Source organism: Gasterosteus aculeatus, chromosome 8 (genome assembly GCF_964276395.1).
Source record: "Gasterosteus aculeatus chromosome 8, fGasAcu3.hap1.1, whole genome shotgun sequence".
NCBI classification, from domain to species: Eukaryota; Metazoa; Chordata; class Actinopteri; order Perciformes; family Gasterosteidae; genus Gasterosteus; species Gasterosteus aculeatus.
The window spans coordinates 13,769,400-13,794,382 of record NC_135695.1 but is presented as its reverse complement, the minus strand read 5'-3'; the positions used below and the strand labels follow the sequence as shown (position 1 = coordinate 13,794,382).

Sequence of the window (24,983 nt, the reverse complement as noted above, 5' to 3'; positions counted from 1 at the left end):
GTCTCCACATGTGCATGTGAGCACAAAAACCTCACTTCCTGTGAACTGTTTTCCTCTGATTACTCACCTCAGCGGATGTGTGATTCACCTTCTTTACAAGCTACTCTTTAAGATCCGGGCAAATGCATCACTCCAGTTCATTACTCCATTCATTGGAGTAATGAATGCAGGTGACGATAAAGGGACATGATGAAATTGTAATACATGTTTGCTGTCAGTGCATCAACAAGGCCCCAGCGATCTATAACGTCACATAGTTGGAGGGTTTTAGAGTGCGAGTGGGCTCTCACATCGAAATTATCACACTATTCTAATTTTGGATATGTTTTTCTTCCGTTCACTCCGTCAGAGTAAATCTCTGGTGCTTTTGGATGTATTCACTGCAAAAGACTTTACAGGACGGAATGCTAATTTTCTTGGCAACCTGGACCCCCAGGCAGCGGCGCTGAGCGCCATCCAATAAATCCACGACTGAAAGCATATAGCCTGCCTCCAAAATACAAAGCATCTTATGAATATATGTATAATAATTATTGCAAGCCAAGCACAGGTCCAATGCGAAGCCGAGATTTGAATCCTTCAGCACTTTGCATGTCAGAGATTGTCGTCTCGTGGGAGTATTGTTTCATGTTTCTTAATGTTTCATAAGCTCAGTCATAAGGTATATGGAAAAAAAAACATGAAATAGTACAGGGACAACTAGTGCTGATGCTGTTGTCATTGACAGTTAAAGAAAGTACAACTGCAACAAGGACAATTACTTGTGGTCTGTAAAGGTGGAAATGTACAGGGCTGTTTTGGAAATCAAGGTTTTGTCCAATGTTCGCTTCATGAATGGAAAAAGAACCAGATTTGAAATGGAATGTCGCTGGTAATTTTTTTTTTTTTTTGGAAAGTCCATCAAAACAAATGCATGCTGATGGACGGAATGTATGAGGTACAGGTCTGCTCTAGCATTTGACCATTGCTTTGACTCAAATATCTCCTGCTATGGATACAGTGTGGGACAACTGAGTGCATGTGGCATAGCATTACAGTGGTGGACGGTGGCTCCGTGAACCGGCGTCGTTTCCATAACAACTAGTTTTTGAGTAAGATCATTTTTTGACATAAGAGTCAGATCATAAAAGTTGACAGGCTGCCATGTTGTTATCCTGTGTTACTCTGTGTACAATGACGCAACGAAATCCAATTCAACTCGGAGACTTCTCGACTGATGATTGAAATAATCTGGTATTAGAGTGGAGCCGCCGCCATTAGATGTCTGTGTGAATAAGACATTGCGGACAGTGACACATCAAGGCTGTGGACAGGAAATCCATTATGGGCCCAGCACACTTTAACAGGGACTCGTTTCCTGCCTTATTATCATCTGCACAGATGTGACACAGAGGGTAGAGCGGAGTGGAGTAGAATAGCGCTTTCCCATACATCAGGTCTATTTTAAGAGGAAGGCAGGGAGCAAAGCTTCCATCCTGAGGTATGATTCGGAATCTGAGTTTGTCAGTGTTTCATTGCGTCAGGTCAGGGTGCAGTACAGTGCAGCAATGGACTAGTTTAATATTGGGGGTGACAACCCCAGCGCCAACAACCCATCGCTCACATGTCGTCTGCTTCCCTGCTCTTCTGCTTTCTAGTTTGGGATGCTGCAGGGTAATGCTGATTTACAACACACATTTAGATGCAGAGGGAAGCTGTCTGGGAATGATTGTGAGTCTTTTTAAGGATGACATATACTGTTTTTTATTATCTAATCTTAAACACTTGGAATCCGTGTTAGAAATATGCTTTACAGGTTAGTTTATCTTTCCAAGTGGGCTTCCTCCACCTGACAAACCTAAGATCATCCTTAAGGTCGTTAATATCCAGAGGCAATCTCTCCGCCGACCCTCATGCACAATGAATAAAGATTTTCTTTTGTGATGAATGCTCTGTAAAGTAATCATACCCGTTAGAAGCGAGTTTGTAACCTGGTTTTGTTTTGTTTCACTTAACTATACTATTTACAGTGGTCTGTATTTTTCTAACAACCGAGTCATTCAGTGTTTTAGTGTGATATAAATCTTGTAATGGTATTGTTTTAAGCTTGGGAAATTGTCTGTCTGTTGTCTTTAAATCCTTCACGGCAAGTAGAGTCTGTAAACTGATCTTTATTAGTTAAAGGTCCAGTGCTTTGACTGCTGAACTTGAGTTCGCCAGTCAGGCTTCTGTGTGATAAAGTTACAGTTTTTTTCAGTTTTCTTAGCATTGCCAGATCGCTACGTACCTGTTGGCGGAAGAGTACAAAGAGCAATTTAGTTTTCTGTGTGGATGGCGCCAAGATGCTGTTGATGATAAGGGGTCTAGTTGTCTGATTGTAAGAGTTCTCTGTAAATTATTTGAACCACTCCCATTTTAATCTGCTGTTAAGACACTTCTGACAGATTTCATGTTTTTTCAGTAAATCATTGTCTCTGTGATCAAAATGACGTCCCACGGACTGCCTTGTTTATTGTACTATACTCCTCCGGTGTCTTTTAATGGCTTTTGTGTAATGTGGTACATAAAATTCATTTATGTACACACTAAAAGACATTAAAAAGCTAAATCTGTGTTATTATTAACTTTTATTGCCAAAGTATTACACTACCATATTGAGTCCTTGAGAGCAAGGGGAGAACAGTTTCCCAGCCTACTTAGGACATCTGCCAGCAGGAGGATTGTCCAGTAGCAGGCTCCTTCCAGAAACCTGGCCCCGGGCCTCTCTGTAGAAACAAGGGACTCCACTGACTTTACTGTAGTGCTTGTGTTAGAGCTTCAGTTTCCAGAACGTTAGTGGAAAATAAGGCCTTTATCATGAAAAGGAGACCACACAAGAGCCGCATAGGTATTAAACTTTCCTACTAAAAGTTTATGGAGTTATTTTGGTTGCAACATTGCAATACCCAGCCCAGTATGGGCCCCCCAAAAATAGAAATCAGTGTAGTAGTTTTAACATGGGATCTCACAATAAAAGCCAAAGTGCCGGGCAGGTAAATGCTAGCAGGGAATCCTCAGGATGCTTCTGTAACGCACCACAAGAGACCAGAGTGAACTCAAGCGCAGAGCGCAGTTTTATTAGCGGGGTACAGACAAGGAGCAGGCGAGGTCGTAGCTGGAGGTCAGGCGGGGGGTCGAGAGCCGGGAGCGCAGAGGTAGGCAGAGGTACCGTCGGGGGTCAGGCAGGCGTGAACGAGGTCTGGGACAAAGGAGAGGTCAATAACAGGTAGGCAGAAACAGGATATCTAGAGAACGCTCAGAATGTGATGGCAACATGCACAAGACTTCGCACCGGACTCTGAGGCTTCGGCAGCTTAAATGCCCAGCCTCTCCTGATGAGAGACGAGCCACAGGTGCGTTGGTGGGAGTGGCCGCGCCCGCTCAGTGGGCTGATCCCGAGTGGCACAAACCATTGTAACGTGCCACAGAGGGGTGACTGGGATCCCGAGCTTCGGACCTTAGTATTCCGGAGACGGGTAACGTCGGTTTGTGACAGCTTCGCTGTGTGAAAGGATTTCCCACAGTTCAGGAAGTACCAAAGAAAAGAACTGCAGGCCGTCCCAAATGTGTTTTAGCTGCTGTATTTCTCCTCCTTTATGGTGGATCACTGAGGCTTCCTAGTCAACAACGTTGCCGGGAGAGTATCATTAGTGCTTCAGTCAAACCTTTGCCTGGCAATTTACTACGACTATGGGGGTCCTGCAGAGGCTGAAAAGCAAACCGGAGCTGTGATAAATCTCCAGACGTGGGCACTGGGGTGCTGTACAGACGTATTGAAGAATGGTTTTGCCTTCTCATTCTCAACTTGGGGCGCTCACGTGGGGATTTATGTGTGGCTAAGAGCTAGCGGGCCAATACTGCTAATGGTGGGACAGCCTGTGGGAATCACCGACCGTCTCTGGACGACAGTCATGGTAATACTCTGCTATTATTAGACAGTGAACCCTTGATGGGTGTGATCCCATAGAGCCACATCCATCAGACTGACATAACATGGCCAATGACGTCACTCTATCACACAAGGGGTTTTCACAAGGGCGCCAGTGTCATCCCCTTACCAAGATGGAAATCCCTGTTCATCGTTAGGTTTCCTGTTGGCTCCCTATTCGTTGTGCTATAAGTTAAGGAAAGATCTTATAGCCAAATAATAGAGGGATACAGAACAATTCCCAAATCATAACTCTATCGCACAAATACATGTTCCATTACAAAAGTGTGTAGTGCAAATGCCTAAATTACTTTTTCCCTTCCCCAGGGCAGTAATGGAAAATACGGTGTTGTTTGTCAGTTAAGGTGGAAACCTGGACAAATATGGTCTTCATCATAAACATAAAGTCCCCAGGTTAATGAAAGCAGGGAGCTGGAATTTTTGAGTTGGTATGTGCGGGCGAGTGCCCGTTTGGCTTCTACCATTGGAGGACATTGTGAAATACCTACAGCAGGGAGGTGACCTGTTTATAGGACGCAGGTGTTTTGATACAGTTTAAATTCAATTCACTCACCCTAACGAGAAGAAGCTCTCCCCCTACATACAGTAGCATATTGGGATGTCAATGGATCAATTGTCAGCTTATTGTTACCTTTTTGAAACCAAAAGTAGGACCAAATATCCATGCTACTTTGTATACAGATGGCGCTAATGCCTTCAGTTGTCACAAAGGACGAACAATTGCTCCTCTACCACTCATTGGCATTAGTGCAGCATGACATTATGGCTACTGTTACCAGTCTAGTCTAACAGTTTGGTTTTAATAATACATTTATATATAAAAGTATTTCATCTGAGGTCACTGAATTTTTCAGGGTGTGTATATATATATATCAGGGTGTAGGGATGTATGAACTAGGAGTTTGCATTTCCTTTAAGACCCCTTCAACACAATGCATATGGGGTATTTCTCATGTATTTAAATCATTAAGCTTTTGTCTACATGTACAAATGTGTTGTTTTGAGAATTTATTTGAATCGAAATTCAAAAACCTGAAAACAGACTAGTAACAGGTAAACATGGCAGATTAATGACTTGTTAAATTGTTTATGTGTATCATAATTCTATGTCTAAAGGCATTTGTGAGAGTACGTTTTGCTGTTAATGTGCCTCTAAACGAGACTTAATCCTCTAAAAATAGTATTAACATTCAAATATTTATTCCTACTCACCTTTTGACTGCTTTTAATTAGACAAAGCTTTGATAGTTTAGGTGTATTCACATAGATTTTGGAATCCTTACTTTCCAAAGTTATGGCAAATTGTAGTTGTTTACTTGCTCAGCCTTGAGTGAAAAGGCTCATTTCAGAACCGGGATGTCTTTGTCTCAACAGGAAGCTCCGGTTTTTAAATACAGATCAGTTTAAACTTCTTGGATAATAGCTCACAACAGTACCCACCGTCTAAACAAAGATCAGACAATCTGTAAAAAGGTTACCGGGTATTTCAGGTTTTCAATTTGCTCCATGTTGCCAAAGGGAAATGATTCCCTTACCGAACCGCTTTGAATTCTAATTCAATCTGTCAAACTGGAGGTCCAAAGGAAACAAGTTTAATCTTTTGATTCAACTGCCCCTCACTGAGTACATTTATCTTTAAAGTATGAGTTGGCAGCCTGAAGATCAAACTGTTGCTGTGATCAAAATAGTGACATCATCAATTTAAAATTGCTTAAATTGATTTTGGGGAGACGGGAATGTGGAAAAACCTCAAGGTTGACTGCTTTGGTTTCCAATTACTGTGACCTTTTTCAAACAATAATATATTCAGCCTTTGGATCAACCCCCGCCCAAGACATAATTCACTTACCACGTTGTTGTTTTGTTATTTTTGTTTTCATCCGGCGCTGCCTTAAGGACAAACGTCAAGCTGAGGAGGAAGAGAGTGTGCAGGAGTGTGTCCATTCTGGCAGTTGCCCTCAGAGCGAAGACATCTAGCTCAAAGTTAACGCAGTGGGGCAAAGCAAGTTCTACAGAGTTACACGTTTAGACAAACACAAAAACACACACACACACAGCAGCCATCCATTACCCCAGTCCTATTATTCAACCTCGCCTCCCTTCCTTTCTCCTATTTCTTAAGCTTTTGCTGTGTACTATGGTGCAGTTCCTGATTTTACGGGGACGGGACCAGAATGGAGATGGAGAAGCACTTCACTCTGAATTGTTAATCAGACATAAATTGCAGCTGCCAACAGAGCACAAAAACCTGAGAATGTAAATCCAGTTTGATTGATGATTGAACTGCTCCCTCATACTACCCTGTGTTACAAAGTAACGGTGTAAGTATCGGCCGCCACTACTGTTCAAATCCATTGAATGAAATCTCTTTGGTTCAGACTGAATTATTGTATGGTTGAGGAAGCGATTGTGGCCTAAATTACTTTAACTTTCTTGCAACTTATTTCAAAACAGAGTGCCTCTCTCGGCTCACAACTCGGGTGACAACATTTTAATGTTTACACACAGTTTTTCATGGGACACAAAAACTTTTTTAATGGTTCAAATGCTTTTTGTAACGTCTAAATGTTTTTCCATGGTTTGTATACTGAAACTCTTTTGGGAATAATGATTGAAGTCAACCTAAGATATAGAACTATAGAAAAGTGTAATAGTAAAAGTAAAAATCATGCTATATTTGCAGGAGGGGGGTTTCCCAGCAAGAGAAAAGCCAGTTGTATTTTGAACTACTGCATTACTCACAACCCCCACTGGCATAATTAGCCATAGAGAGAGAACGACGTGACCCTCTGCAGGCCGCGGCCAATCAGGGCAGTTCAACGCTGCCCCTTTCAGCACCAGGCCAGCCCTGGACTGATGGATGACCTCGTCTGCAGTACACCCCCTGCATGCGCAGACACACACACACACACACACACACACTCGGCTACTACCTGTGGCTGCCCCCCCTCCCCACACACACACCTTAAAGGAGCCCAGAGGAACATATCTCATCTGTTGCTGACGCTAAAAATAACGCAAGTTCATTTGGTGGGTTCTTATATCCAAAGAATGTATAAGCAATCCTATTGGAAATGGAACCCTTTACCCACTAAACGATTAGATGTTAAACACAGAGATTAGAGTGATCCACCCAGCACTCAGGACAGAAGCATCAAGCAACATCAAAGACTAAAGAGAATCTTATATCAGGAATGAGCCTGACTCAGTCTCACTCGGCCTTTTCAACCACTGAACAAACTGCTCTCCTCCACTCTGTGCCTCTTTAACACTGATCATTAATCATTCAATCATTAAGTTTGAGTCTTCTTTTAAATACAGTCAAGTTGTCGTGAGACAAGCAACATTAAAATAATCACTCCAAAACCTAAATAGAAATTGATATTATAAGAAACAAAATGCGTGTTTAGTGCTTTGAGATATATATTTCTAAACTTTGAACCATATGCGTTGTTGTTGTTTTTTTACTATTTTTTCAAATGACTGGGGGGAAGTTTTCAGCACCAAGGACAGTGCCGACGCTATTTTTTACTGTTAGTGTGCTATGGTTTGTATCAGGCTGGTAATGTAGCTGAAAATGTTTATCAAGAGTTTGTGGGTATAAAGTATGGGAAGAAGGTTTGTACCATTGTTACAACTATTTGTTGTTTTGTGTTTGGCTTGTAGGAGCCAGTTTAATTGTTGGTTGTTTCAATGATGCATACAAGCTTTGCTGTAGAGCTATTGCTTCATTGTTGTATATCACTGCCACTTATGTTTAGATTGAAATATAGAAAGATGTTCAAAGTGCATGCATATAATTGTCACATGCATGCAAACATCCAGATCCCCCTGCTGGAAATATGTTCCTTAGCTTTTGCAACAGGGTAAAATAGATCGATGCATTCTAAAATAAAGCTTATTCAATCAAGTATTAACGGTCATGATATACCTGAGCCACTTAAATCTGATTTGTTAAAAGAGAACCACGTGAAACTACACAATCCATTTTACCGAGACAGTAGATCAGGTTCAGGCGCCCTGCCTCCAATGGCCCTTTCCTTTAGACTAGAGTGTCCTCCCTCTGTACACAATCAACGGTAATTTATGTCCAAGGAAGGCTTTTAGTAGTTGTCCACCCACGTTCTCCCCACATCTGCACTTGATGGGTTAATTGTTAAGAAGGTGTCTGTTTGTATATATATTATTTTTTTTAAATTCACTGCACTGTTAATTACTAGAAGTAATTTGATACCAGAGTTAGTGTTTTCCCTGTTTTCCCAGTTTTAGTAGATGTGGAAAGAATTTTGTGCATCATTAACTGTATCACAGTTACGTATTTAAGAAAGTATTATCGTGTGTATGAAACAGATATTGATCAACACAGTAATATATCCATCCGTTAGCCATTAACCTTTTTGTACATCTTTTTTTCAATTTGTTCAGAGTAAATGAGTGGTTAAAGTGTTTTAATATTCATTATTGTAAACTGATGTGTGACACTTGTCCACAAGCGGAACTTCATGAAGCAAATTAAGCTCTAAATCTCCCCATCACTTTCAGCACTGTCACTGCATGTCTCATAGTCTCATAGACTCTTTCTTTATCATCATATGCTCTCATGTTCCAATTTTCCCTCCAAATCTCTGTGTCTTTCATTCTCTTTTTCCCCTTTTCACTGTTTTAAGTAAACTGACTTTCCCATGTGCTGGCGTGGTTTCACCCAAATCCAAGAGGGAATTATTGTGAAAACATCTCTGGTTACCATCATCTTTGTGGCTGTGCTCCTTACCAATTTTGGCAACTGGTCTGTTTGAAGTCATGAATGAAAAACGACAATACTCCAGCTCAGACCTAAAAACAGGTCGGTGTGGGCTATTCAGTGGGAATTAGTAGCCTTACACAAGTAATGAATACAAGTGCTGGACTGGCTCCTATTTGTGTGATTAAAAAAAAGGGTATTTAAGGATATTTAAAGTACTTCTACAGAAAATGTAGAAGTACTTTCAAAGAGCTACTCTTGTGCAGAATCTTAAATTTGCCAAATCTTTAATAAAAGTACGGTACAACCAACGTGGGGGGTTATTTAAGGTCATAGAATATCCTAATCAAGGGTGTTTTGTAATTAAAGGCATCCATCTAAGTCGTTATTATATGGTCATAATTTTAACCCCAAACAGGATGTTTACCACATTACATTTTACATAACTTACAGTTATTTTAACCCAGAATGATATTTCCCTACCAAGTTATTTTCACACTGGGATTTGTAAGGCCCAGACACTTGACATTGTCAATGATACACACGCCACATCGGTAAACTCGTACGCACAATGTAAGATTTGGAAGGCCAACTGGAGAAAAATACAATATTTAGTTTAAGGTCACCTTTTTAAAACATCTATAAACTGATTCAGCTTTTCCCTTCTTAGAAAACGTGCTGTCTAAAATAAACAAAAAGACGTCAAATGAAAAGAAATGCACATAAAAGAGGAACTCATGCAAAAGCTATGATTAAAGCAGCTAATACATTTGAGATTTAACAAATATTTACAACAGCTACTAGATGGATCTTGTGGGAGAGATTTGTTTTTTCTCATATTAGCTTGTAGATGGTGCAGAGTGGTGGGAAACTGCACGTCTGGCCACAATGACGGCTCAGACTGATTCTGGATCTTTCTGGTTCTCCCATAAACCCACGTAAAGACAGTCACTGAGGTTGTTAGAGCTGTGCTATTTTCTGACAGTGGTTGGAAGAAGAAGCCCCCCCTTGAGTTGAAGATAAACCAGCCTTCCCTGTGTGAACCACAATGATATTCAGACAGAGCTGTTTTGTGGTAAATTGCTTTTGTGGTATTCTGGTTATCCCAGAATGTACCAATTAATTGCTACAATACTAAACTGCATCAGTGTTCAGAATTTAAATCTAGGCTCATCACAGGCCAGAATGAATAATCAATCCTTTGAATAACATTTTAGCGAGCACAGGACTTTACTCTCCCCCACTGGCTAATAGGCTTTCCTCGGCCTCTTCCTCTTCCTCCTGCTTCTTCCTCCATCTCCTCTTTTTCTCTATCCAATTTTACGAACAATTTCACTCCAGGAAAACACCTTGAAAATGACACACGTCTGCTCATTTTGTCATCGGAACCGTGGGCAGTTTATGGGCAAGATGCCGCACTAGATGAAACACTTCAAAGTCAATTGCTCCACAGAGGCTGAATGTTGGATTAGAACGTCTCTCCACAGGGCAATCTTCTGAGGATGGCGTTTTAAAGGTTGAAATTCCAACATTTCAATTTGCTTTTTCCTAAATGTATCGTCCTAAAACACACTTTCATTTTGTCACATAGGAGAAGTGAGGTATGACTTAGTATTACTCGCTACACATTCAAAATGTACAGTGGTAGTTTACTGTACTACTCTAATTTGCGGAGAAAACCGCAAACTCCCAATTCATTTCTCCCAAAAATCTAAAAATAAATTATATGCTGAGCGCATATAAATAGAATGTGCTAAAATGATGTATGGTTTTGCAAAAACCAACACCATTTGTTGCTAAACTTGGTAAACACCTTCAACATCACTTGAAGCGACCAACAGACTGTAAAAACATTCATTAACATCTGTCACAAAAAGTGACGACATCTGTGCCAGTTTTCTGTCTTATATTAAGCTTTCCCTTCAAAAGAAAGAAGGGAGCTGAGGCTTGTGACAGTGTGACAGGACAAAAAACAATCATCTCCATCAAGTTCAAGCCATCATGCCCCTCCTGCCCTGTTTGATGTCTCTCTTACAAAAAGGGACAGAACAAGGACACAACACTTTCCATATAAATGTGGAATGGAAAGAACAATTAAAACTAAGAGTGAGCAGACGTGTCCCAACACAGAGATGACACCATGTTGTTCATCTGTGAAAAAGTACACATGTGTCTGATGTAAAAAGTCCATCGTCATTTGGGGAGCAGTGAGGAAAGACTTGTGGTGCTGAAGCTGTTGAGTGGTTGGTGATACATATTGGGAGTTTTTTTTCTGCCGGTACGTTGTCAGCAGTGCCACTCCTGCCACCTTCTGGACCTCAGTGGGACGGATGGATCAGGTCAGAAAAGGAGTGAGAAGTCAAAAGCGTGCGTGTGTGAAATCGACCTCTTCCAAACTGCCAATAGTAGGATTTTAAGAACAAGGTGATTGGGCTCTTCTCGGCGCTGAGGTGCTGAACACAACATGACGGAAACCTTTTGGAAAAGGCTGGTTTTGTCTGAGAGCTTGGGATGGTGTTCCATGTCATCTTGAGTTCAAATATTTCTTAATTGAGGGGAAGGAGTGTATAGAACCGATCAAAAAATAAAGTACGCTCACAGGCTACTGAGACGAGCACCTATTATTATTATTATTATGGAAGATGCAGTGAAAAATGAATAACAGTCACATTATGGTTATTTACAAATATGATCAAATTAAGCCCTCAACTCTGCTTTAAACCAGTTGCCATGATGATCACTGGATACGTATGAGAGCAGAGTGAACTTGGCAGAAATGTATCACCCATCATCCCTTTGTCACGTGGAGCTAAAACTTAAACAAAATAGTGGAATCCCAAAATCTTTCATAAGTGACACTTTTATTCATGTATTTTAAGCATGAATATGCAGACAAATGTAAGATTTACATCACGGTTTATGCAAAGATAATTGAGGTAGAATAATATACTTATAACAATATAAATCATTAAGACTAATCTGGAAAAACTCTTGGGAAATAAAATGACGAAGAAATGAAACGGTAAGCAGAGAAGCATCAGAGGGAGTTCTGGTTTACAGAACCGAGGCGTACACATCCTGCGTTCTGACTGACCCGTATTCCAGAACCACCATCACCTCCCCTGGCAGCCCGGTCCAACGACAGGTTAGCCGTAAAAAGACCTATCGGGATCCAATGCAACCCTGTTCCAATTCCCTGGTGAAAGCCACCCAGTCCGCCCAGCGATGCCTCAAAACCTCAAGGTTTATATGAACGAGCTCCACTCTGAATGGGAACCCAGGACCGAGGCCGGTAATAACAGACCTCAGGAAAATGAGCTTTTGACCAAAGCGAGCGCGCTGAGGAGAGACTCACCCCGATCGCCCTCTGGTTTTCTCTCTCAGCAGGTTTTGGAAGAATGTCAAACGTGCTTCCTGTAATGAATTATTTGATACAGCCCCCACTTTTGATGGCTGGGGCCTGCTGTCTATTTATCCTACAGGTCATTTACAACATTCGGCATGGTTTTGGGGGCCAGGAGAGGAAGAGAAGAACGAAATCTAAGCTGCGGGAACTAAATCGATTGCAAATGTATAGCCTCTGACTTGCCCCTTGGCCCTAATGCATTTTTAAAGGGTTTGTCTCAATGTGCTCCAAGATGCGGGGACGGCTTGCCTCTGAAATAATATTTCAACAGTGGTTACAGATGCAAAACCGGCGCCATCTCTCAGCCTGGGTTGTTCCCACCAAAGTGCAGCATAAGGGATTTTCGTTTTATTTCTGGGAGGATATGCTTTGCTGTGTAGCGGTGGTGTCCTTAAGGTTAAGAGGAGCAGGACTCACAACCAAAAGGTTTCAGGTTTGACTTCGCAGACCAAAGCGATCTGTATCCTTCTTCCACGGCTATACCACAGAGGTGCCAAGCCTTTAACTGTACGTGGAGCTGTGCACCGGCTCCAGCAGGAGATTGCGGTTGTGTTGGGTCGCTCCCAGGTCGGATAAATGTAACTGTGTGAATTTGAAGCAGGGCGTTGCTGGAAAAAAATAAAGAGCAAAAAAGGTTAAAAACAGACACCAGCACAGAGGCTACCAAGAAGCCCAAGCAACGTACGACAGTTCTATCAACAAATGCACGCGCTGAAAACGCACTTGATGCTAATGAGTTAATTTATCCCAATGGGGTGATTCTGGTCAGGTATTGTGCAGCAAGGTTTGACATCAAGATGCTCACATGGAGGCTGAGTCTCCGCTCCACTGCAGCTGAGCTCCCCAAAACATCCCTCTGAGCGTCTTATTTTCATTTAAATGGCTGAGTGGAGTCCCATTTGCTCGCTGCTTTTCCTGCAGCCCAACAGGCTCGGTAAAAACCAATGAGCTGATGAAAAGAGGAAAACTTAGTGGTTCTCTTCCACAAACAGCATATGGTTCGCTCAGTGTGGCTGCACATGGCAGCGCTCCTTCAACTTCATTTGTTCCTCTGCAGCAAGTTGTCCTCTCACCATATGGCCAATCGTGAAGTTTCCCACTCTCCAAGTTTCTTTTGTCAACACTTTACTATCGCCTGCAGCAAGCATATTAGGCATATAATGGCATTGTATATATACTCATACAGGTATGCTTGTAATTAATGTGCCATTTGTTTTTTAGAATTTATTAGTACTCGGCCATTTTTAACCATTCTCGGCCATTTTCTAACACAAGCTTAGGATATTTTTAGAGGTGACCAGTTAATCAGTGAGCTACAAAGTTGCTTCCTATCCTTCCTAAATAAAACATTTTCCAATGATTTTACAGCACGGGACATTGACTAGACTGAGAACATGGATCATGAGACATCACGTATTCTCAGTTCCCAGAGTTTGTATTGACTTCTTGACAGTCTCAGTTGACAAATTTGTTGAATCTGCCCTCTGAATATCTAAGGAGTTGGTGGAATAGAATCAAATAATTCCTGTAAACGGCCCTGGTTCCTCAGCACATGGTAGTCTGAAATGGGGGGTTACACTGAAGGTAGAGGGTGCGTTGGATCTCCCTGAACAAAATATAAATTAAGTAATTTCCCCCCTGACATTTACTCTTTTTGGGATTGTTTGGCAAAGGAAGCAAGAGAGAGGCAGTGTGTTGTAACACTCCCGTAGGTCTGTCTGTCTTTCACCAATGCACATTACAAGTTAAAGTGATGGCAGCTGAGTGGATTCAGCTCGGTAATCGACCGTTTTCACACCACGACCACTAGGCGGAGTAAAGACGGAGTGCAGTGGAGGGCTGTACCAGATACATTAAGTCTCTCAGATGAGTTAAGTATTAACGTATGTACATCTACAAACTGATGTATTCCTTCTGCCTCCTCTGGGCCCTTTTTCCTGTGCCGTCAATGAATCGTCTATTTACCTGATGCACATTCATGTTTCAATTTATGTTTGCGTAAAACATTTGAATGGTTCAGGATACAAGGAACTGTGTAGTTACTGAGCTTCACGTCCAAATTAAGACTCAGAATTATTAAAGTGTTGACATATTATAGCACAAATATTTATGGAATGTGTGGCATGACGTCATATTAGACAAAATAGTTGCTGATACAAATACCTCACTTTTGCTTTTCCAGTGTACAGAAATATGTTTTCTATATTTACCGTAGCCACACAAATACTTTTCATATTTAATTTTCAGAAAGATTACTGTCCTTTACCCTCACGTTGAAGGTGTTCTGCTGCCCTCTGGAGGAGAAAGAACTAGAGACAGAAGAGATACAAATATATATTTTACTACAATAAAAGAACACTTAATGGGGATGACTAAAAAGGTACAGACTGAAGAAGTGGTATATTGTGCATCTGAAATAAACAGCTGTATAAAGAGGCTCAGACAATGACGGCCAAAAACGTACACACAATGTGTGTGGAATAAAGTCTATGAATGACCAAATGATGAGGGAGGTTCTTCTTTGACAATCACATGACCAGCAGACACACGGCCTCACGAGCACCTCCGTAGGTTTCATTGTATGTAAAGCCGTCGTAGCTCAAGTACAAACTAAACATTTAGCCAAGTGTCAAAAGTACAACATCTCTTGTCTTGAAAAATTCACCAGTAGACAAAAGAAATATGCCACAGAATAAAAGTTACTGTTGTCCATGGCAACACTTGTCAAATCATGGTTGGGATTTAAATTGGTCCACTTTAAAATATTTTTGGGTACAAGTTCTAGAAATAAAATTTAAAAAAAGACATCGAAGGATGAAAATGTATTTCAGAGTAAAATCTACACGACAGCACACGGAAACATTATAAAGAAAACAAAATATAACAGATGTTCCCTGGATTTGTACTTTTTGAAATTTCTTCAGAGCATTCCAAAGACTTTTTCCCCCACTGGCATGATGGCATAAAACGTATCCGCTGTAGGCAACGTACTTAAGGGTATTTTTGGACTAATTCATCATTTAAACCCTTGATGAGGTGAAGGGCCTTATACCAAGGACCATTTTCATGGATGTTGGAGATCCCGACACTGTACAGTCAGTCCCTGTCTGAGGATTCACTCGAGCTGGAAGACGCAGAAGGGGAAGAGGAGGATTCTTGTTTCCTCTTCTTCTCCCTTTTTTTCCGATGCTTCCCGTGTTCCTTTTTGTTCTTTTTGCTTTTCTTCTTCCGACTTTTCACTTTCTTTTTCTTCCTCCCTTCCTCGTCCGATGAGGAGTGGGAACTGCTGCGCTTCTTTTTTTTCTTTGTAGTCTCGTCACTTGACGAGTTAGATCTGGAGAATAGAACAAAAATAATTCAAATCACTATAAAATGGTCCCAAATATTGCAAAAGGCAAACACATCTCAACTTCAAAGTCTGTCTGATCATTTAAATTTAGGGAAATGAAGCAACCAAGCATTCAATTGTTGGTGTTGATGGATTGCCACGTTAACGCATTTATAACGCCAACAATGACGTTAACAGCCCTTTTTTTGTGAGCATTGGATAGGGCTTAGACATATGTTTTTCCAGCACTAATTAAAGTATAAAACAGCGTTGGACAGGGTGGGACTGGATTGAACATAAAAAGTGCAAGGTAGGAAAACTACCTTTTTCTTGACTTTCGGTCACTGCTCTTCTTCCGTTTGTGTCGCCCTTTTCTCGCATCATTTTCATCATTACGGGAACCTGCACAGATTTGAAAACTGAGAAGTCAAGGCATGTTTTTAATGGATATAACGTAACGTAGGTCTAGTTTTAGAGAGGCCCATCGCTGTACCTCTGCTCCGGCCCAGCTTCTCATTGCTTCGGGCTGCAGGTGCGTCCTCTTCACTTTCCTCACTGCTGGTGCTGCTCACGTCCAGGACGATGTCTTTCTGAGGGTCAACCCGGACGAAGTTCCGGCACTCGAAGGTCAAGTGACCCGCTGAGAGAAAAAAATAAAATGATTGCAATTCCAGGAGGGCATGGATGAACAACTATGAACACTTGTATACAAGTTTACATTTGGCTAATTATGAGATAATTAACACATACAAATAAAACCCTCCTTTAATGACTCAAATGTCAAAGTTTTACTTACGATATCCACATTTCTTGCACCCAGCCCGGATGTTGTCCTTATTAGGACCTACGAGATGTTAACAAATACACATTTGTTAGGGTTTAGTTTGGTTAACGTTAGTTTAGTGCGTACAGTAGCAAGCGTGCACGTAGCTAACGTGTTATTCATTTCGTATGAGGGGGACAAACGACAACAAATATAACCTTCCCACAAAGAGTGGATGTCACGCTACACGTGTGGGAAGACAAATGCATCGACTACCATCGTCAATGTTAGCGCCACTTCGTTCGCCATCGTTATACTTCCGGGGCGAACTACACGGTTTATTAATCCGAGGACGTCTCATACCAACCTGGGGCGGCCATTTGGTTCTCCAGGGTAAAGCCGGAAAAGTAAACGTTATCAGACCGCAAATCAACTAAAATTTCCACCCGTCTTCACTGCAAAATAACCGTCGGCCGGAAACATTTGTTGAACGAGCTACTCGTTCTGTCTTCTTCTTCTTCTTCTTCTTCTTCTTCTTGGCCCACTTGCAGACTAAATTGTCGTCGTGTTGTCGCCCCCAGGTGGTCCGGAGTCCCAACAGATTGCGTTGGTTTAAGCTTTAAAGGACCTGCTCCTGCTAGTAGCCTCGCATAAAGCCAGTAGCGTTGAATAGCTGTAAAACAAAATGCAAACAGACAACAATTAAGGTTCGATGAACAAATAAACAAAGCCTTAAACACAATGTTCAGAACGTGGATGTGATGAGAAAAAATATATTGTCTGGATTTTATTTAAGTTTGTGTGAATAATGAACAGGCTTCTATCTGAACAACTAAGAGCAACGGGCTTTAGCTAGCATGTATCACGCGGTGGTGTTCGAAAGACCGAGCCTGCGGTTCAGTAGACAATATTCAGATATTACATCCAACTTTAAACTATTTAAGGAAATATAAACGATACAGGTTAATTTAATATGCGTTGAAACATGGTTTAAGAAACCGTTTGTTAAAATTACATTGAGTATTTATTTTTTTTTAAACTGAAAAAAAGTTACACTCTCCTAAAAATAACCCATATCCGAAACAAAATTTGCCAGATGCTTAATTGGTTTCCCAGTAAAGCCAGTTGTTGTTTTTGTCATTGTTAGTTGAAGGCAGGCAGTCATACCGACATGTTATTGTGGACAGATGTGTGGGCCTCATGCCTTCGTCATCGTGTCTGTGAATTTGATACACACAAACACACAGATGGACAAACAAACAATCTTGGTCTTTTTGATGACGTCTGTCTTAGTGACATTTCTGCTGAATACTGTAATTAACTTGATTTATGATAAAAACGGACAGATTTAGCAGTCAGTGTAACATAATCGGGTGAAGCCGCATAATAAGCTCCCTGACAGTTAAAGTTCCACACATGGGTAACGTTACTTGTTTTGAAGCCGATGTGCACAACAATGTAATTATGATAGAAAAACATTTGTGTTTTATCATCACTCTTTAAAGCCTTTTTTGTGCGAATACGAATGATTGATTTATTGATGAAATTGCAAATCATTATTTCTTGTACAACAATAGCTTTTAAGATTCCACTGATATAGACAGGAGGATATTTGTTATACATTGTTTATAGTTTATTCTGTTTGATAATGCCTGTGTTTTTATTTGTCAAAATAAGTCATTGTAGTGTTTCCGTGCATATTTTCTTTTGTGACAGTATCTCATCTAAAAAACAGCATTACTTTAGCAATATCCAACCAATTGGACAATTTTGTGTTAATTGATTGAAGTTAATTTCGTTTTATGTGTAGAATGTCTATGTGTAGACATAACTTGAATGAACTTATTTTCACTTTATCTTTGCCCTTTCAACACTGACAGAACACATATGTAAAAGAAAAAGAAGACAACATGAAGAAAAAGGGATCTGGATTACTCTGGCCTTTCAACAGGATAAATCATCCATTTATTCTGTGAGTTAGCAGTTCCTCATCATACATTTCAGTCACAGTTTTCAACCCTGGTTCTTGTGATGGTGGTTCTATCTTGTGCCATCTCTTTGTAAAAGCCTTTTAGCTGCTAGCAGCATTTTCTGCAGTTACCTGTCTTCTCTTGACACAGCATGTCCTGTCATATCACCAAATTAAGTAATTCACTTTTCAACCACTGGAAGGTGCAAAGACCAAGCAAGTCCTTTGAGAGACAATTTGTTGAATGCAATAGGCTGTAAATGCATTGACAGTACAGAGAACGAAGACGAAATGATACAATAACACATGTGCTTCCAGGAATTTCCGTTTCAAGCCCAAGACAGGAAACTGCTCAACACACACTCACTAGTTAATAACTTAATAACATAGACTACTGCTCCGGTTACAGAACTATGGGCCCTTAGTAGCTGCTGACAGGCTTATTCACCTACTTGACCTAATTTCTGCACATCATAAAAAGCTCATTCACATAGATAAGATAAAATGTTCCTCATGGGCTTTACTGCTGTTATGTGTATTCCTGACCCTACCTTCAACAACATTGTCCTCCATGTTGCCCTCTGTTAAAATCTACAAAACAAAAAGGGTCATTTGTATAAATGTAATTCTAGTTTATCTCCAGGAAAAAATGGCACTGTATTTTACACGCTGGAACATCTTTTAGTAAATACCTAAAGCTTCACTCGAACGTTCTAAGCATCATTGATTATCAGCCATGGCCATGTTAAGAACGATGCAGAGGCAAAAAAGTGATGCTCTAAATTCCGCACCCATTGTCGTCCTTTTTGACCAGCCTTTGTTATTCACTCAACAATTGAAAAGGGCCTCTGCTCGTTCTTACCATGGTGCAACAATGAAACAAAACATGTACAAATGTCATCTTACTCTCTAGATCTAGTTTAGTAAATGATGTCTTGACTGATGTAACCTGCTCAGTTACAAATAGTGAAATGAGACATTGTTGAACAAAAGACCCATCAGAATATTAAATGGATTTGTATTCCTCCAACTGAAGCGAATCAGCCGTTACACACTAACATCAACTCATTGCAAAGTATCTGATGAAAGGTTGGTAATGAGTTTATGATCAAAGGTTGACAGTTAAAGATCTTCACTTCACTGACACACTGCACAGCCAATTAAATGTAAAATGTATTTCCTTGTTTGCCAGTATTGAATCTTTTTCAGAATTCCTTTTCACATGTTTGTGCCACAAACACACGTTGAATACGCATCTTCAAACATCGGCCTCCCACAGAGTACTCCGATGATGAATTGAACCTGTTTTGCCAGCATCAATGTTGTTGTCACCCCGTTGCACCTTACCTCATCAAGCATTTTGGAGGATTGGGCTGGGGGATGTTTTACCACGATGAACGTTTTACTTCCGAAAAAAGCAAAACGTTATTGAGCAAGATTTTCAAACCTTTTGTGCTCCCTCATTTACTGTCAATCAGTAAACAATGTTTTATCAGGAGGAAGAAAAGCAACAATACTAAAGGCCTACGTAAATACTGGTGTCTCTGTAAGGGGGGTGACCACGGTTGAAAAGTTTAGCAGATGAAAGCAGGTGAAACAGATACTGCACAAGGCATAGTGTGTCTGTTAAAGGTGGGTGTGGGCACAAACGGTCATTCAATGTGATTAACAAGATTAACTGTTGTCTCTCTTTCTCTCAACGACAATAAGCAACATAAAGAAGCTTCAGGAGGATGAGATTCCCCCTTTCCGCCCACATACTACATAGTTTGCTAACCTTTCAAATGCTAAACAGCTGGATATCCCTACAAAATAATCCAGCCTCAAAAGAGTAGAGAAGTGATTAAGTAAGTGCTTCTTTCTGGATTTAATTGGCTCCCTGAAACAACAACAACTGACTGGAGAAATACCACTCACCAAACTCTTTCAAGACCTCAACCATCTTCCCGGCCCCCTGCAGACCAAGAATTAACGGGACCAAATGATCAGAGGTCCATCGACCCTGACCTCTGTGGTAATGAGGTCTTCTGAGCGCCCTCCCTACAGCGAGCGTACACAGCCAACAGGTCGGTGCACATAGCAGTCAACATGGCCCTCCAGCATCTGCACGGCAGAAACCTACGCCACGTTTTTGTCGTGTTTGTGGACCTCAGCTCTGCCTTCGACTCTATAATCCCGTCACTGCTGCAGGACAAGCGTTCCCATTTGTACGTGTCCGACTACACCTGAAAGTGGATCGCAAACTTCCTGTCTGACTCTCTCCCACCAAAGCAGTATCCCCCCCCCCCCCCTGCTCTTCTCTTTGTACACCAACGGCTGCATCCTCCAGCCGGCAGTCCCTCATGCTCTTGCAGCTCATTGGACTCATCTCCGGTGTGGATGAGCCCTTCCCACCAGACCATCTGTTCACCGGCAGCAGACTTAACGACTTACAGCTAAACACAAAAGACAAGGTAGATGGTTGTGGTATTCCGGTGGAATGCAAAACCAAATGGCCCAAACACCCCGTGTGAAGGAATTCAACAGGCCAGCGAGGAGGGCGCACTTCACAGGGGGCAGACTGCAGCGTATCAGTGGCTTTGCTGAGAGGGTAATTGGCTGCAATCTGCCGTCCCTCCATGACTGGGTCGCCTCCAGGACCCTGAGGCGGACACAAACTGTTTGAGTTCCTTCCCTCTGGCTATTTCTTCTCGACTGCAGTACAAACCTTTGCACCACTCTGACCTGTATACACACCTCTCACTTTAACAACATAGTTGTCTTAACAAGCTCTTTGTTTTTCATATGCTATTGTAAATGTTCATCTTTTATATTTTAAGATGATGTCTTTTACTGCTTATTGTCAAGTCACCAAGCCACATTCCTGGATATAAAACCATAAAAATGGTCACTCGTAATGTTACTGCGGCAACAAATGTATCTTACCACAGCAACATTTATTCTGGATGAAAGAAGATTGACCTCTTCAACAAACATTTTTCTCAAATTTCTCACGTGCAGTTCCCCCGGATGGTGCAGTGTACCCCTCAGAAAGCTTCCACCCCATTCCTTATTGGTTATCCATGCATGAGTGTGTGACCTGAATGCTTAAATTGTAAATGTAAATGTATACCACCACGCCATCTAAATACGAAGACGGCGTCCAGTTCTCCTTCCGCTACTGACATGCTCTGTCTGGGCTGCACCTGGCGGACACCAGGAGCGCCGTGGAGGATGGTTTTGGACGGAGGTCTGAGTAGCAAAATAAACCTAAGTCTGACCTCAAGCGCCAGTCGACCTCACCACCTTACACAATGTTCCTGCCGCAAGCACAAGCACCATGCCCGGGTGGCCATGTAGGAAAAGGGAACTCTCTCTTTTAGCATCTTTCAGAACAAAAAACAAAAGCTGGGAGGAAAAAGAGCAAGACTCTGATTTTCCGGATGTTCCACACTGATTGATCTCCCTGTTTTATAAAGAAAATCTTATTGGCCTTCATTTCATTTGACAAAAGGAGTAAGTAATCTTTTTTCGCTGAGTGTTTTTTGGCAACTTCCTTGTGTTCCTTACTGGCCAAGTTAACGTAAAAAGCAGCTGGAAAATTTTTCTTTTTGGTGGTTGCGCTTGCGCTCCCTCACCACCCCTGTCCTCCCATCACCAAACTTTCCTCTTGGCTCTCTCTTCCCTGAACCTTTCAGGGCATGTTTGAATGCATTTGTAATAAGGGCTATTTTTGTGTGGAGGAGATCCAGAGTAAGCAGTGGGAGGCGAGGAATGCAGGGCAGGTACACCACCATTGTGTGTATTGATTAAAACAATTGCCTCTTGAAACCAAATGCATTTCACTGGGTTTTTATGGGTTTCTGTGTTCCACACGCTCCTGGATTTCAATCAATATTTAGCTGATCAGCGCAAATCTGTTGTATATTCATGTCTTTGTAATGTATAATATCAACAGACTTGTTTATTCCCTTGCTTTCCTGAAACCCTTCGTCTCCATTTGACTCCTCTGAAACCAATTCAAACATTTCCTGCAGCAAACTACAAAGCCATAACTGACCCATGTGAGCTGCTGACAGACGTGTGTCCACAAAGGACCAAGAGACAAAAAAAAACCCTTTGATTTGATGCATCGTGGAGGATGAAGATGGGGAGGGAAATGGGCCTGCTCTCTGATTTGATGGATATTTCTGACCCAAACCGGGAAAAAGGTGAATACTGCAAAAAGTGAGTTTACCCTCTTTCTCTGCCTCAAACATAATATGCAAGCCAAGGCCACTAAATTATAGGGGTGGAAGGAAAATAACCTCTTTTTTCTTGACACCTTGGAGGTGGGAACATTTTTATTTAACTCGGCATTTTGAGTCCCAAGAAAACAGGAGAAGGGGAGCAAGAAAAGCAAAGTGGGCAGCTTTAGATACTACAGCTGATGAGGTTTTCCGGCTTAGCGGCTAGATGATGTTGTTCATGAGTTTACTTCTCCTCGCTGGATGTGGCCACGCAGGTGAGTCAGAATTTTCTATTCATGATGTTGCTAAGAGAGCGAGAAAACAGGCCTAGGACAGCAAACCAACAACCCATAGCAAAACATTTGATGTGGTCTCTGTGTACTCATGAAAGCCTTTCTTCATGACATGATGTCAAATGCATTATATTCTTCAATGCAAAACTGCTGTTAAAAGCCTGGATATGAATTTACACGTCACGACTTTTACGTCTGAAGTCAGAAATAACAACACACACGCACAGTCTGTCTCGTACAAATGCAGACTCTTCTTTTCATTAGACCCGCTCGCATTGGTCTTTTTAATTTACTCTCTCATTATCTCGTGCACGTGTACACGTGCCCACACTCCGAACTCTCATGCACATACAGCATATTTCCTTTATGAGTACAATAAAAAAAAATTAGAAGGCCCTCTTTTCAAAGCTGTCAAATGTTTGATGTCTGAAGCTGCTGTGAGCTCTTGAGCTCTGGAATTGGGACAGAAGTACCTTTTTGCAGTTCACTTGTAATTGTCCCCCAATTGAGTTGCATGTCAGTCGTAAAATCTTTTATCATCCGTTCAACTGTTCTGAGAGGGAATCTCAGTCAACAGTGCTTCACATAAAAAAGGGTTACATCATTTATGATACCTCTTTAAATTGAATTGAAGATATATTCTTCATCTGCCTTCTGGAGGTCACTCTACAAATGTGTGTCATATTCGTGACGGGGCCAAAATAGATCCCAGGCATCGTTTTTCCACTAGGGCCGTGTTTTTATTCTATTTAAGTTCTGGCGGGCCACCAGACTCCTACGTCTTTTTCTTTCCCCACTGGAAGTCTGCCTCACTCCCTTTGTTTTTATACCATCTTAAGCATCTACAACTTTTGCCATCAATTTCCACAGCTTCATCCCCCACCACCTTCGGCGTATCGGGCATTTTTAAAAAGCCAGAGAAAAGGATTTGTCTCTTTCTTTGAAATTGTATGTGTGTGGTCTGGCACCACCCACATGTATATCCTCGCTCGGACCTGAGCCTAAACATTTCCCTCTATAAATTATAGTCTTGAAGCAAACATCTGGCTGATTACTGTAATTCACACAATCTATAGGTGAAAGGAGCCTGGCGGAGGGAATGGAAGCGGTGGGGCGTATAGCATTTGTACTTTACTTTTAGGAGAGTCTGAGTCAGGGTGCAGATGCATGGAGCGAGGGGCGGCTTCTGTGAGGGAGTAGGGATTCGTGTAACTGTAAACTGGCCTATATTTCTTTACCCTTTAAAAAAAGGTCTGCTTTATGTTCCGTACGTATCAGTCTTACAGGGCAACCCCTGAAAGAACATTTTTCAAAAGGACCCAGGAATCCCAAGAAACTTGAATGTCTCGCTTTTCAATCTGTTGCCAATTGACGACTCAATCAGAGGACACAGAGGCGATTTTCAGTGTGGAACTCCAAGGCCACAATACATTATGGCTGAAACTCCCCCAAAGCTCTCATGACAGTTGGTCATTTGATCTTCAATGTTGTTTATTATGTTCAGAAAGGGATGTGGATTTGAAATAGGATTCAACTAATTAGATACGATGATCTCCACATGCTTTTCTCTTTTGCAAAATAAAAGACTCTTTGGCATAAATGTTCTCTCATTCCAAAGAGAAATATCCACCATTTGAAAATACATATACTTCCATGAGGCAATCGATTGAATGGATTTAAAATAAACAATATTTTAGTAACGGTTTGTATCCATCTCCAATGTAGATTACAGTTATTCAGAATATATATCAGATTCTATATATTTCTGGGATGGATACAACAGGAAATTGAACACATCACAGAGAAGCCGACAGAGTACGGTTTCCTCTGCGCTGTCAGCTCAACCGTCAACATGTGCTGCACTAAAAATGTCCCACTTTAATACACTTTCTATTAGATGCCTGGGACATTTTTCATACAAAGGTCAAGTTTGAAATAAGGGTATAGTTGGGCATCATCCGTAGTAGTATTCATTGGGATTTTTATTTTGAAACAGTTATTGTGTTTTGTTTTTTCTTAATTCCCAGGATTTCCCCCCCTTCTCACAAGGACTCAGGCCTCTCATGTAATCATCCAACCAAAGCTACTAAGCACCTCTCGGTGGGCGGATGATCCACTCTGAGACCTTAAACAGCCACCAGGTGTTCACACTTGTCGTGCTTGAAACTAATTAGACTCTCTCCCAACATAAGATCAACCTTGTATCAAAAGCAAACCCATAACAAATGGAAAGAAAGACATGCCTCAACAACGGCTCCTGCTTTTTCACTCTGCTGCTGGAATTTCCAGTTCATGTGGTGGGAGCCGC

General features: G+C 41.4%; 1 protein-coding gene and 1 long non-coding RNA gene across 2 annotated transcripts; both read right to left on the bottom strand.

Moving 5' to 3' along the window:
• Positions 1 to 3,069: 3,069 nt before the first annotated feature.
• On the bottom strand, positions 3,070 to 3,496 carry LOC144411404 (uncharacterized). Its single transcript, XR_013468564.1, has 2 exons — positions 3,429 to 3,496; positions 3,070 to 3,217 (listed from the first exon to the last, which is right to left on the bottom strand). It is a non-coding gene; the product is annotated as an uncharacterized LOC144411404 (long non-coding RNA).
• A 10,943-nt stretch (positions 3,497 to 14,439) lies between these two features.
• On the bottom strand, positions 14,440 to 16,811 carry srek1ip1 (SREK1-interacting protein 1). Its single transcript, XM_040185015.2, has 5 exons — positions 16,573 to 16,811; positions 16,239 to 16,286; positions 15,936 to 16,082; positions 15,766 to 15,844; positions 14,440 to 15,448 (listed from the first exon to the last, which is right to left on the bottom strand). Exons 1-5 carry the CDS (start codon positions 16,583 to 16,585, stop codon positions 15,211 to 15,213), a joined length of 525 nt encoding a protein of 174 aa, XP_040040949.2. The 5' UTR covers positions 16,586 to 16,811; the 3' UTR covers positions 14,440 to 15,210.
• Positions 16,812 to 24,983: the final 8,172 nt, after the last annotated feature.